The sequence below is a fragment of the Lonchura striata genome, chromosome 13 (assembly GCF_046129695.1).
Source record: "Lonchura striata isolate bLonStr1 chromosome 13, bLonStr1.mat, whole genome shotgun sequence".
NCBI lineage: Eukaryota > Metazoa > Chordata > Aves > Passeriformes > Estrildidae > Lonchura > Lonchura striata.
The window spans coordinates 15,215,030-15,230,336 of NC_134615.1; the positions used below are offsets into that span (position 1 = coordinate 15,215,030).

At 39.3% G+C, this 15,307-nt stretch overlaps 1 protein-coding gene across 1 annotated transcript in view; it reads right to left on the minus strand.

Annotated features, from left to right (window-relative positions):
• Positions 1–4,018: 4,018 nt before the first annotated feature.
• Positions 4,019–15,307, minus strand: part of PHAF1 (phagophore assembly factor 1) — a 36,679-nt gene continuing 25,390 nt past the window's right edge. Inside the window, exons 11-17 of the mRNA XM_021535229.3 lie at positions 14,873–14,956; positions 14,133–14,215; positions 13,177–13,220; positions 11,186–11,229; positions 9,791–9,849; positions 8,165–8,237; positions 4,019–7,740 (exon numbers count right to left, since the gene is read on the minus strand). Coding sequence (XP_021390904.2) covers positions 7,651–7,740; positions 8,165–8,237; positions 9,791–9,849; positions 11,186–11,229; positions 13,177–13,220; positions 14,133–14,215; positions 14,873–14,956 — 477 coding nt within the window. The 3' untranslated portion in view covers positions 4,019–7,650. The remainder of the gene's footprint in view (positions 7,741–8,164; positions 8,238–9,790; positions 9,850–11,185; positions 11,230–13,176; positions 13,221–14,132; positions 14,216–14,872; positions 14,957–15,307) is intronic.

Genomic DNA, 15,307 nt, shown 5'->3' on the forward strand with positions numbered 1-15,307 from the left:
GGTTACAAAGCTGTGAAATTCATGGGACAAAGAGCCTTAATTCGCCTCTGATACTGTGTTCGTTAATTCTTTTACAAGTTTTTACCCCCTCAACAAAACTCCTGTCCATCAGAGACCCCCTTGGGATGGCACATCCACACAGCTTCAAAGGAAACTATAATCAGTCATAAAAGCCCAAAGTTCCTTTCCCTTGCACAGAGCCTGCAGCACAGCTGCATTTCATATCCGTGGGTAAGCTCCCTCCCTCCCTCCCACCCCACAGCAGCTTGGGCTCAGTACTGGTACTAACAATGCACAGAGAGAGCAGCAGGCTGGGAGTGTCTGTGGCAGACTATGAACAAGAGCTTTACACCTTGGTAATCTTCATCTTGAGTTCAAGCCTCACAGTCATGTATTTCCAAGAAAAGGTCAGCTATATAGAAATGAAAAGATTTCTACATTTGAGATGTTTCCAGGATGCAATCCTGAAATATCAAATGTTCACGTGAGCTTCACAAGGAGCTTTGCAGGGTGTGGAACTAAGCCAAAGCCTCACTGGTAGGACAAAATCACTCCTGCTTCTGTCTGCTAACACGTGTGATACTTGTGTATTTATGAGATTGTACAGAAATGTATTATCTGGGAGTAGTTTACAGTTTGGGAAATTATTTATACCATTATTAAAAGACAGCATGCAGACGTGCCTCTAGTTGTCAGAATGAGTTTGTCAAGTGCACCTGCACACATGTTGTTAAGACTAAAATCACAGGGATTTTTCATGAAGACAGTAACACGAAAAATACATTATTCATTATTTTGGATAACTTGGTGTTTCCTTATGCTGGACTTATTTTAATGGCAGTGACAGAAAAATAAACAGAGTTTACCTTGCAATTTCCTATGAGGCAGCTAGTCAGGTTCAGCAGTCCTTATTAAGGTTTTCCTTTTACACATGAAGATGCAGAGTTGGCTCCTCCCTCTGCAATATCTTGAGATCTGTAATCTATCCACAACACAGCATTAATGAGTGCATTTTGTCCCAGACCAAAGTTGTTCAACATCTGTGTTGACACAGTCTGTGCCAGCACATACCCTGATGGCAGAAACAGAGCTAGAGTGAACTGTTTACTCCATTATCTTAGTCTATAGAATAGCTCATTCTCTTATCCAGTGAATACCAGAGTCTCTCTTGATGAAAGATCCATTTGGTTTTGTTCTCCAGCCTCTGCTGTACATAAGTAGCCAGATTTGGTCACTACAATGAGCAGAGCTGGCTTGAATCTCACATTCAGCACCTCCAAGTGCATCTCTGGACACACAAACTGGTAGAGAATGCCAAGATCCGTCATTTGGTCAAGCCATTGCAGACAGACATAACAAAAAAGGAAGCCAAAGAGGACTCTGAAGCAATTCAGTATTAAAATCTTGTGTTTCCTGTCTGCATCTTAATTATTCATCTTTCTGCAGCAGGTTTCCAGAAGCAAACCTCAGCTGCAAACTCAAACAGTGCAAAATAATCAAACGGCTCAGAGAACCTTCACTAAATATCAGCACTGAGAACATTCCCTGGGGAGTGCTGAAAGACCATCAGATCAGAGAGAAAAAGAAGTCTATCCCAAAGCCCAGCATGAAAAACTGCTGATCTCCTGAGCTGTACCTCTTCCAGCTGGACTTGCAAGTCTCAGCAGCTCAGAAAATCAGCCCACCACATTTCCTAATGATGCTACTAACTGCAGTGGCAGTTTTAAAAACCAGTAAAACTTTTAAATACAATTTTTCATTGCTTTTATGATCAGTAAGAAAACCATACTGAGGATTGAGAGGGGAAAGCAAAGAGGAACGTAAAACCAAAGGAGGAGCAGAACTGAGTCCCTCCAGGAGTGGCAAACAGCTCCCCCACCATTCCTGGCCAGCCCAATGCTCTCTCCAAACCATTCAGACTCAGCTCAGGGATCTTCTCTCTCCCCCTCCCTTTCCCAGCCCATCTGTTGACAATCCATGAGCTAAAACCTTGGAAAAAACCTAACACAGGTTTGCAGTGATAGCCTTGTCCCAGGGTGGGAATCAAGGTGTGACAATAAGACAACTGGTGTCTACAGCCAGAGAAGCAGAAAAGGGTGAAATAATCTCTGTAACCTCCCTACCTGTGGATGCAGAAGAGCTTACCCAGCAAGGGACAGGGTAAATTCAGAATTTCAGGGCTGCAGTTTTTCTGAGATGAGCAGAGGGGAAAAGGGAATACAGCAAATCAGGCTGGTTTGATTATTTAGTTGATTAGATTGCACACTGCATAATCATGTAGGGATTTTTCTGATTGGTATTTAAACTAAATGCCTCTCTGAAGTATAATAATAAGAGAATGAAACTTATGCACTCAGTGGAATATATATATATATATATATATATATATAGTGTAGGTGTAAAGCATTAAGGCACTTAAAACCAGCTTCCAGAATTGGAATATGCAGTACTTCAAAATAACTAAAGGAGTGAAATTTAAAGAGAAATTCATTAATGTATGAAAAAGATTACATGAAACCATTACAGCCAGTCCAGAACAAAAGTTACTGTAATAATGGTCTCTTACACCAGAATGAGTGCCCTACTCTGCAAACTCCAGCTTACCTTTCCTCCTGTTTCAAGCACTCATGTTTTCCAGATGATGAGGATAAATTATTCCACCTGCTGGAAAAACAGCCATCCCCACATCCACCACAAGAGCTTGGGATGCAAGCTTTGGCAGATAAACATTTTAACAGTATCTTTACTAGTCACAGTACAAATTCACATAGGCAAAGAATATGGTATTTAAGTTGCACCTTAAGTACTTATTTGAGCTCCCAAGTAACACATACACTCCCCCCAAAAAAATCCTTCATGAGCTCTGCTTCATTGAGCCTGTTTTCAATGCTTAACAGTTGTATCTCCAGTAAGCTCCATCTTTCATTTCCCCTTGTTTTACTTCAGCCTTATCCTCTCTCTGAAACAACCTGGTTCATGCTTCACATGAAAAGAACCACCAGAAGTAACCAGGATTTTAACTGCACAGACACACAGTGAGGTATTTCCTTGGCTCCATGTGCTGTGGCAGATTGTGGCTGACAGAGGCAGGCAGAGGGGAGGGGGCTTTGCACTGGTGTAATCAAGGTTTAAAAAAAAGGTGTTTATCAAGCAAAAGGTGACACAGAACTATCGTAACTAGCATACAATAATGTTTCTTGCATTGTAACATCAAAAAATATCCTGAACACAACCAGCCTATGTGAAATTGTGCCAAATCAGACAACTTGGTCTTTGCCCAAATACTCTGGAGAAAGCAGGAAGAGAGGGTTTGGATGTAACATTTCTTTCAAAGTAAGAGCCACACTGACTCACACAGATTTACTTTCAATGTACATTTTGAGCCACCAAACACAAAAACATAATAGAAGTTCTGGCTTAGAGTAGTTAAGTGACTAACAGGTTCTAACAGCAGGCAGAAAGTCAGTGTGAAGGGGGCAGCAACACCCACGATTTCCCTCTGGAAAACAGCAGCTGGCCCCTAATCTCCAGCCAGCCCCAAAGCAATGATGAATCACCATCTACTTGTAGAGCTGAAAGATTTTGTTTTAAACAGGTTGGATGGGAGCTCTGGAATTTGAATGATCATGATCACATGAATCAGTTCTCACACACCATATGATTAGTCTTTCAGGAAAAAAAAATCTGTTTAGAATTAAAAATGTGGCAGTTCCTGGCAACAGAAGATTGCTTTTCCTCGTCAGGAACTGCATTTTGGGGAACAGAAGGATCTAGTATTACACAGCAGCACTTATCTATACAGCACTGCCTGGAGCCATCACAGGAACCCAGGGACTGCTTGAAGGCCTGGAGAATAGGTGAAGAAATGTCAGCTTCACCTTCTTAGAGAACGGCACAACAATCAGTTTTATTAAATGTAAACAAATGAAATACTGTGGACAGTACTGCAATTTAAGCACACACACAAACTCCTGACCTCTTTACAAAGGAAAACAGCACACATCAGAAGGAGATCATATGCACTACATGTTTTATTAAAAATGCAATTATACTTTATATCAAACAGTTTTATCATATGAAACCAAAATGGTGGATCAATGCACATGTTGCCAACATGCAGGATCTGTATCAAACCACACAGGATTATCACAAGGAACAAGGCCACCTGGCAAAATGGGATCTGAAGCCCAAATCTCTCAGTTCCTTTGGAGGGGGAGGCAGAGCTGGCCCCTTGCTCCCCCTGAGCAGCCCTTTGCCCAGAAGAGCTCTTGGTTCAGAGAAACTGCCTCATCCCAGCCTCCCTTCTTGCCACACTGCCATCCTTGCCTTGTCCCCCAGAGCTCCTCCACTCCTTCCTCTCTTCTTTCTGATTCAAACCCACATCAGTTCCCTCTACCCATGGCTGAACTTCTCATGCCAGCAAGTCCTTAAATGCTCCACAACGCTTCTCTAATGCATCAGCTCAGGAACAGCTTGGCTTGGCTTAATCCAAAAAGGAGCAGACAAACCAAAACATCTCAGACAAGAGGGTTGTGAACAGCTGCATTCACAAAGGGTGGTGAGGAAATCCATAAAAGCAGCTCCACATTCTCTCCTGGTGCTTCTTCACACCTGCCTCTCCCAAAAGTCAAATGCTTTAAGCTCAGCCCAGCAGCAACAGCCAAGATGCAAAATTGCCTTTAATTTTTTGTCTGTGCAGAGAATTTTTCAATATCAAGGAGCTGACCTAGAGAAGTATATAGGTTGTTAGGAGAGAACTGTTAATTACCAATACTATTTAAGCCACTAGATCTCACCAGAGCATTACAAGTGAAGCTGGGAGCCACTGTAGTTATTAAACACCATAGGTTAGCTGCTGCTCCTGTCCTAAGTCTCAGGGCTCATGCTACAGCAGCAGGCCTGACCTCACTCTTGAGTTGAAGAAATTCAACTCAATATGCTTGAGAGGAGGATATCTGCTACCAATAGCCATTACTCAAACCATCCCATCAAGGATTTATCTCCTCTTGCAGCTTCTCTGCAGCCTTTATTAGAAAAGGATGGATTAAAATTAATTGAAGTTAGCATCAGGACTGCTGTCACATTTTAGTAACAAGAATCAGCAGGCACAGCACCTCAGCTGAGAGACCATAAAACTCTGTGAGAGCACACTGAGCCGAGCAGCAGGCAGGGTCAGGGTGCACTGCAGCACTGAGGGAGGCTGCAGGAGGAGGCTGAGAGCTCTGCCTGCCCGCACAGCCAGGGCAGGAGTGCCCTGCCCTGTGCCCTGCATTAACCTTGAGCTGCTTGGGGCAGGGAGACTCCCAGAGCTTTTCTGTGAAGTCGCTTGGGGCACACGAATGCAGTAGGAGAATTCACATTTGCAGCTTTCATTGCAGGCATTTCCTCCTTTCTGCTGTGCAATATTCCCCCTCTTCAAAGCTCAATTGATTTCCACGATCCCCAAGGGCCCACAGAAGCATAACAATCTCATTTCTGAACACAATGCAGAGTCCACGGTGCTATCGACCACAGTTTACAGACTTCTCCACTTCAGGGCAGAACCTTACAAGTATCTATCAAGTTATGTTAGTTACTGTTTCTTTGGAGAACATACTGAATTGGCTATAAAGTCACTATACACTCGTCAGGTACTTCAAATACAAAGTCTGAAAACCAGTAAAATAAAAAGAACTAATTGATAAGAAAATAAAAAGCAAGAACATCCAAGATTTTATTACAAAAACACCCAGCAACTGTATTTAACACAAAAACAGTAACTGAGAGTCTCTTTTTATTTTTCTTTCAGTGTACATGCTCATTATTATTCCATTTAATTTACAGAAGGGCTATGTAAAATGAAATTAAAATTAGAGAGGAAACAAAAAGGAAGATTGAGGCATAGAATTTTCTTAGCAAGCAACGATCACAGGAGACAGCACAGATTGAACAGGGATTCAACAGGAGTGACACCTAGGGATAAAGGTAAACAGTAACTTTTTCCTTATCCATTAGATTCTCCATGGGGCTTTTTTGTTTGTTTTAGCAAAACAGTTGAGAGTATCACAGTATACAGGAAGACTAAATGGCAAAGAATGTCTCACACACACACACACACATTTATCCCTGCTACTGGTCCAGGATCCCAAACTTCACTTAACATTCGATTTCCTATCTCTCATTCATTGATAAACTATACAGGATTACACTGTACATGGAGTTAAAATTACAAAAATGTCATATTTACAAAAATCTGTACACACATAGTAAAACTCACAAAATTGTCATCTATGTATCACAAGTTGCGACACCAAAATATTAAAAATGGGATAAAATTATACATTTCTCTTGTCCATTTTTAAAAAGGGTTCATTATTTCAAAGACAGACCACCTATTTCTCCCAAATAAGACTGGTAAGAGAACTAGAAACCTAAAGTATCCTCCTGGGATAAAATGTTGCGAGCAGCATCTCCCAACTAGAAAGAAGCCTATATCCTGTCTGCTGGGGTGGGGTGTGCAGTTAGCATATATGTACAGAAACGGTGAAACTACGAGGATGTCTTTGGCTAAACCTTTGGCATAAATTAAAATCATACATCAAAAGTTACAGAAAAGGTTATCTTGGTGATGGCAGAACTCCAGAATTTCTTTCTGAGATACCATTATATACAGCTTTCCTTTCTCTGAGGAAATAGAGTAGGAATAAAGGATTTTGGAACAGAGGTAAATGAGGCAACATTATTTCTTTGTTAAATTTTTCACTAGTATGAAAAATTGTATCAAACCTTTTCATTAAAACATAATTCAATCATAGAAATAACCCCTTCCAGAATTTTTTTCTTTCAAAATTGCATATGAAAAAAATTAGTAAACCAGCCATGACAGAAAAAAAATTGTATCAGCATATCAAGTACATATTAGTGCAGGAAGGTGGATAAATTTGATCCACTGTATAAATAAGCTTTATGCGCAGTGTACATTAAATAACCACCACACCCCACTCTCACCCAGTACACAGATGCTCCTCAGTGAAGATAAACGTTTATCAAGTAATTAAAGTGTATGTAGTGCAAATGTTACAACCAAGTATTATGCACATGCTACTTGCTTGGTTTAAAGTTACACAAAGATGTGGTGCCTGAAATCATGGACATATATACATCCTTGTCACACTTGGTACAATGTCCTAAGCCACAGAAATACCGAGGTGTTTAGATCTATATATATATACACACACGTTTTCTTAAAATGTGACCACCACATCAATACAGTAACACAAACAGACTAAAATCAATACCTGCTTCCAGATGCTCCAAGGCTCAGAAAGTTTGTGCTTCTAATTCTTGCAGTCATTACGTGCCCCTCTTCCATTTCCCCCTTCTGCCAGCTGAGAAGGAGGGACAGTCTCTTCATGTCTGCGCTGCATAGGACGAGGGCAACGGAGAGGAATAAATGACGGCACAGGCACCTAAGCTGCTTTCCTCCATCAACAGTTCCATGCCCCATGATGAAGGGTTGAGAGAATTTCCTCTCCACACCACTCCTGGGTGGAAAGGCTTATTGAAAAAAAATAAAATCATAACGTGCTTTCCATATTATAAGTGGCAGCAAATCAAGGCACGCTGTACTAATTCTGTAGCATTGAGATTAGCTGACTTTGCAGGGGATGCTCACTGGGGAAGGTCCGACGTTCTCAACTGGCTGCTGGGCCGTGTGGGGCCATACAGAGTAACAGAAGCTATGTGATTATTCTGCATCACCTGCAAAAGCACAGCAGGAAGAAGGGAAATTAAACAAAGTGCTACTAAACAGAAAATCAGAAGTATTAAAATGGTGAATACAGAAGTGATCTGCCTGAAGGAAGAAATCCCAACAACAAATGACAGCAACAAGCCCTTGGCTAGTTCCTAAACACAGTCTCTTAGATTTCCATGACACAGCCAATCATGTGACTTATCTCCTGCTAGGACAAGTTCCAGGTGACAAACTTGAAGTTTCAGCTTTAACATGCGAATGTACAATCTCAGAGAAGAGGTTGCAAAGTTCCCTCTTTCTTCCAACAGGCACTAAAATTATACCACTCCCAAACACTGGTTTTTATTGCAATAGGAAGTAAGAAGCCAGTCATAGAACAGCAGACTCATCTTCCCATGCTCAGACAAAGTAAAAGGGCTTTTTCCTAACCTCAAAGATCATTCGCTGCAGTCCAAAGCAAAAAGTTGACCCAAATGGGTTAGTGTTGTTCGGAGATGATGACCTGAACAGAAAAGAGGGGAAAAATTTTAAAATGGGTATGTGAGGATCAGGAGCATCTTAAGGAGGAAAACTACTCAGCAATATAAGGTGAATTACAGCATCTTTATCATGGCTTTCATCAAAAGAAAGTACCTCTACATTATGTACACCATTGCTAGACTCCAAGTGAGCCAAAGGAAATTCTGCTTGATGCCACAGAACCATTAATAGCACTTGGGGATAAAGTTAAAAAAAAAAAAAAAAGCCACTAGTGACCTCTACAGGAAAACTCTCCTGCACTTAACTTGAACAGAAAGAAACCTAAGAAAACCCCCAGACACACAGGAAGAGAGAAGCACCATGTTACTACACATTATTTTATTGCAAAATCCTTCCCTTTGTGTCTCAACCTCTACTACATGTATTTACTATATATAGTCTGGTATTTATATTTACTATATACTATCTATTAATCAACTGGATTCAGCATGTTAAGAAGATTAACCTATATGATGCTGAAATAGAATAATCCAAGTTTTATTTAACAGTATTTTTCAAGATCTATGTAGCACTTTCTTCCAGTTATTTCTTGTATTTTTTGATTGTACATTGACAATTTCTGTTGACTGCAATGAATTTTAGATTACAGCCAAAAAAAAAAAACCTAATGAATATTTACCTTTTGTCCTTTCTTGTAAACTGGTCAGTTTTTCAAATTGCATGTCTGAGCCATTTGAGATGAGCTCAGTAAAGTGCTCTCTGGTTGAACTACTCTCTACAACACAGATGGAAGAATAGAAGGGCTCTATGTCATCACTATTTCACCTTAGCTTTACTTCATTCAATGGCTTCTGCTCTAATCATCTCACTGGCATGACACAGGTGTAAAGGGGAACAAAAGGCACAATGATTAAGGAGGGGGAAAAAAAGAAAAAAAAAACAAAGTCAAAATTATGTGAAATCTTGATAAAAATATATTAATTTATCTGAAATTGCTGTAGTATTTGCACAGTACCCGTCACTTACACTTGTCCTGAGATACAAATCTTGGTTTCACATCATAAAATGATAACTGTACAAACAGATAATGCCCATTTAAGCCAGTATCCACCTCAATGCCCACAAAACACAGCCAATTTAAGGCTATTCTATCTTCAGTCAGCCTGAAGGAACTGTAGAACCATGTATGTTCATAAAAGACAAGTTTCTTCAGACAGACTGCTGTTATGTATATTATCATATGCATATATACTGTGCTATATAATGTCATGTTATTGAAATATTTTATAAAAAGTACAAAACTCTACACTATTTGTTACTCATAAAGATACTATTTAATGCACTGTTTTCTCTGAGATCTTCTCTGGATTTTGCATTTTAAGGAATTTTGGAAATGCTTTCACTCAGCATGTCAGTTTATTTCTTCTGAGAGCAGCTATCTTGTTAGTGGCCAAAAAAACCCTGAAACTTTAACCAGCGAAGCAGTACAAAAGTAACCAGTGCTATAAACACTCCTCCTTGTTCTCTGTTGTCAACCCAGTCCTTGCCAAGCAAAATAAAGAGAGAGATTTTTACCTGTGCAGTACCACTGGCTTCTCTACAGGGTGCCCCAGTAGATCCTGAATACTGTCCCACTGCAAATACATCAATGAATGTGTGTTAAAATGAGGCAAAAGAAAACTCTTCTTTTTATCTAGGAAGTGTGCCATGCACATTTGTTAGTGACAAGCCTATTTGTCAAATAAACCTGAGGTTGTATTTACAGAAGTATTTTGTGACTGGAGCCATACTCAGTAATGTAACTATCTATTGCTAGGGCTAGTAAATTCTCTTAAGGTATATTCTCATTTTTGTCTAAAAATACATTGGAATTAGAATTATTAATATAAAAATTTCTATTTGTCTTAGGGATAAAATGTTGCTGGAAAGTCTTGAGGCATTTTAGGGGCACCTCAGAGACCAAAGCAGCTATGGGAAACTTCAACAAAATATTCTTATACCTTTGCAGAGAGGAAAAACAGCCCCACTGCTACCTCTCCCAAAAATATTTCCTTGATTTAAGCAACAATATTGTAGAAGAGGAAAGCTGCACTATTTAATGACTGGGAATGCCCAACAGTTTTCCTCACTTGAACCAGACTCCAAGAAGCTGCAGTTTCACACACAAGACTGAAATAAGTCAAAGCACTAAAGGGAGTTAATTCAAACCAAAAAGCACAGAATGGCATCTTCCAGATTGCTGACTCCAATTTTTCTTCCCAGTATGGGACCCAAAATTCACCAAGGAAAGCCTTCATTTGGCACCCCAGGAACCAAGAGAGGAGCAGCAGCCCTGGCTGAATATTGACTGCAGAGACAGTTTTTGAGAAGTTTTTCAACTTAATGCAGCTATCAAATATGCAGCAGCAACTGCCCAGCTGGGAAGTTCATTTAGGTGGCAAGGCTGTGGAGTCTTCAAGGAGTCTGCTGTCATCAAGAGATGTCACACTGGCAGTGACATTTTTGAGAGGCTACTCCCTAAGAAACATCCCATTACTGGTGCCCTTCAGAAGAAAGTGGAAGGGCACTAGACTCTCTTATTAAATAGTACATGTCTTCAAGAGCTATGCTCAGTACAATAACTGAGAATTTTGTTTAGGAACATGTCTCCAGCTAACATTCAACCACCACCAGCTGTTGTTTTCCCCCATCACTTATGTCACTATTTTTACCTGCAGCTGTGTTAAAATGCAAGCCATGCCATAATGCAATAATTTAGTTTACTTGAAGAGTGCTATTACAAATGAATTCAACCACTTAACACACCAAAATATTTAAAACACAAGATACACACTAACTTTTGGCCTTCTACTATTCCACTTTAAAACAGCATGATACCACTGCTGTAATTTCTTTGAAGTGCATTGTAAAGTTGAATCATTTAGATTATTTAAGAAAATTAGGGAAACACTCAGTTCTGCACAGGCTTACCTTGCTGTACGTTGTACATGTTTCTGTCTGTGAATCAGCACTATCTATGAAACAAAAACAGAAAAGCTTTTATAGCTTAACCTTGAACAGTCCCCTAAATAATCTTTTATTTTGGCATGTTAATTCAGATAGTAGGAGACACAGGAGCTTTAGATCAGGTCATATACAAATTTATCAGCATTCACTAGCAATCAGAATTGTCAGGAACACTGACTAAATGCCAGTTAAGGTGATAAAACCTCCCTATTTACAGCAAGTCCCAACTTTAAGAAAATAAAAGCTTAAGCTTTAATCTTAGATGGAAGAACAGCACTGGAGAATAAACTCCATCTCTTTGCACTAAGCTAGTAGGCCTAGCATGGCCACTCCAGGAGGTAACATGATGTGCCACTCATCAAGTCCAAAACACACCACTGCACTTGGAAGGACATCTGGCTAAAATTGACATTTGGAGACTCAGGAGCTGGCAGGCCTGAAATCAGTTAAAACATCACTCTTCCAAAATAACGATGGCAGAGAGCTTGGGAATCACAGCCTACTTATTAAAAAATAAAAGGACAGCATTGTATTTACAATTACAGCCTTTAAACAGAAACTATTTGCTGGTGGATTCAAGTACTGTCATACATATCTTACATACATATATTTGGGTACTCCTAAATACTGAAAGCATGTTCCCAAAACAGTGGGAATGGACCTAGACACTAAACATGTCAAGCAGAGCTTTCGGTCAAGTTCAAGACCATTTGCTCCTCTGTATTTTTCCCTCTCTAAACATGCTCTCTTTGTGCTGAGAGTTCAGAAGAATCAAATATGTGCATCTTGAAAGATAACTTGTCTGGCACTTAATTTATCATCTGAACGTGAAGTATAAAAAGGAACTGATAAAACTGCATCCAGCACTGCCACCAGTGGGAAGAAGATGGACTCTTCAAAACTGTTATATCTGTTTACAACTTCTTGCATGTCCTGGACATAAGCTAGAGACCAGAAAAGCTGGTCAGAAATGCCAATTAAACAAAAAAACAGACACATTAAGAATAAATTGATAATGATACTTGATGTAAATAAAATTAATCACAAATTAATGTTTTGAATACAATAACCTAAGGGAAAATAATTTTAGAAGTGAGAATTCTCATGCTCATTCTCTTGGCTGAAGTACAAGTCAACTTTCATATAAGCCTGTATACACAAACATTGTTTTTGCAGATTTTAATCCTCCATATGCTCAAACTGCTGTGACAGCCACAGGAGGATTGCATTTCACACAGCAAAGTGCTTGCAGTAAATACCAATCAGAATGTGGAAAACATCCCTGGCCAAAACCTAGGCAGCATCTGGCATTCCCTGGATAATCCAAACACCTTCCCAGTACACATTTCTTCTTATGTTGAAGAAGTCGACTTCAATCACTGTGATCTTCAGACAGGATTTCCCTACTTTGTTGAGATTAGTTACAAGCACAGAGCTGGGAATATTTTAGTACCTTGCCAAATCAGCACTACTGATTATAGATTTATTTTTTATATATTTATTTTCAGGTGAACACAAACATACTTCGTCTGTAGCACACAGAGCCAACTTATCTGGATGTTTATTTTCATTCTCAGGTAAACCAGATTATATTAAATACCAGTGGACTGGACAGATGAGCTCAGACTAACACTGTCTTACAGATTTTGAGCCTCCAGGTACAAGGTAATTGATTCCAGCAGAGCAGTAGCATTACAGGATATTGTGATGTGCAGCTAAATATTTGCATGATCCAAATAAGGGAAAAAGTAGTGTAAGTAAAATAAGAGAACTGGTACCTTGCCCTGAAGTGTTTTTTCCACTTAAATAGAAACCTAATCCCAAAACTTCTTCTCTGTCTCAATGACTGTCACTGTTAGCATCCTCTGATAATGAAGGCCAGAGACAAGAACTGATCCCAGCTCCCCTTGGAGCTTTCTGTGCCCACTGCAGCAGGACAGCAGGGAAATGCTCACCTCTCTTAATGACGAGTGGAATCTTGAATTCACAGCGATGGTAACTAGAAAGTGCAAATCAGAAAGCTATCAGAAAACAGAGATAAACTGCACAGCCACAGACTTACAGCTCTTAATAATCCCTTTCATGAAAAGTCATAGTAATAAAATGAAAATGAGAATCTATTATAGCAGATTAAGTTCTCAGCTAGATTTTCTACATCAAAAAAGACAGCAGGCTGGGAATGTCCCAATAAAATTCTTTAGAGGATACAAGAAGTCCTTCAGCACAAATTACTCTATTGTTACACAGAATGGATGGAGAAATATTTAGTTATGGAACAGTTATCTATGATAGCAGATTAGGTTCTCAGTTAGATTTTCTGTATCAAAAAAGGCAGCAGCCTGGGAATGTCATAATACAATTTATTAGATGACACAGAAGTCCTTCAGCACAAATTACTCTATTGTTACACAGAGTCATGGAGAAACATTTAGCTAGGAAACAGCACTACAGATTTCTGTCACTAACTGCTTCAATCAGCCATCCAATCACTAACTCATACTCCTCCTGTAAAGAGTTTTCACTTAGAAAGTATTGAAAACATATTCAGAAGATGAGATTTTTTTTAATCACTAGTTGAAATCACATTAGGAAGAAAACAGCAATGTAGCTACCAGAAAATGGGCAATCTTGCTAATACAAGTTTGCCTCTATCAAGAGTTTGCACATCACACCTGGCCCAAGAACTACCTCACCTCATTCACTGCTTTAAACATACTTGCCAGTGTATATAAAGGCATTTAAGAGTCAAAGAAAATACTACTAAAAATGTTACTAATGATGCCTGCAACCCCCACAGGTTACTAGATACACCAAAGAGACTTATGAAAACATACTGTAATTCTATAAAAAGAAGGTAAGATTTCCTTTTTGTTTTAATGTACTCTTTAATAGATGAGTTCTGTACACTCACATGTTAAAGTTGTAATGACCAGGATAATTTGTATGCAGGACAAATTTCTTCACCTTGTGAGTGTTTGCATCAAAGAGAATATCCTGTTTAAGACAAAAAGCACAGATAAAGCAATTTGGGTAGGAAGGAGGCATTCCCTAAACTAATCTGAGATTACTTAAAATAGCCCCTGTGTAGAGTGATATGCATTCATCTCACTGAAACTGAATCAAACAATGAAAAGTAGTATTTGAAAATAAGACTAACTGTAAATTCAGTAACACATTTCCTCCAGCACTCAATCACAACTGCAGCTTCGTTTGCTAATGTTGGCAAGTTTTCTCAGGAGGTCCTGGTTTTCTGCATATTATTTACAGTAATGTAAACTAAAGCAAAGCAGCTGCAAGAAGGAGCACAAAGATTTAACTACACACCACAGCTCAGTAAGCTTTCACAACTGATGCTGTGGCACACATCTCAGGAATAAGAACTAGTTACCTATGCATCAGGTACTACAGAAAAAAGAGAAAAATCTAAGAGACTGCCAAAGTGCAAAGAGCCCTCCATCCACTGGTGGAGATAAAATGCTGCTGATTAAATCTGTGAGTGTTAAAGGGAAATCAAGTGTAACTGTTCATATCCAGAGATTCCTAAGGCAGCAATCAAGAGTTTTGCAGCCTCTCATTTCCCACAGCGTTTAGGATTGCCGTGTAACTCAATCAGAAGTTTACTTGAATTGTTTAGGGAAGCTTTCGACTCACCACTCCAAGTGTGAAATAATTGAAGAAGTAGTCATTGCACTTTGATGGGACCTGCTTATGGGGTGAGGGCGAATGGATTTTCATCTGCAAGAAATACACTTTTTAGATGCATTCAATAATGCTTAAAGATGAATGCCTTTAATAACAATTCTACATTCAAACAAATTGCTATAATCTTATTTGAAGCCTTTGTTCAACTAAGGAAGATACTGTGCTTCATGACAGGACCATCAGCTGCTTGCAGCAGCACAGTGACACATCAGCTTTTTCAGTTATCATAATTAAAAGGTTTACTTACATTATGCTGTGTGAAAACATTAGGAAAAGATCAAAGCATATGCTGAAGTTATTTTACATATACTAGAAGTGAAAAAAAATAGGCAGCACACACTTGCTAAGGCCCATCTGGGATACAAAAGCACTCCCCTTTGTAAC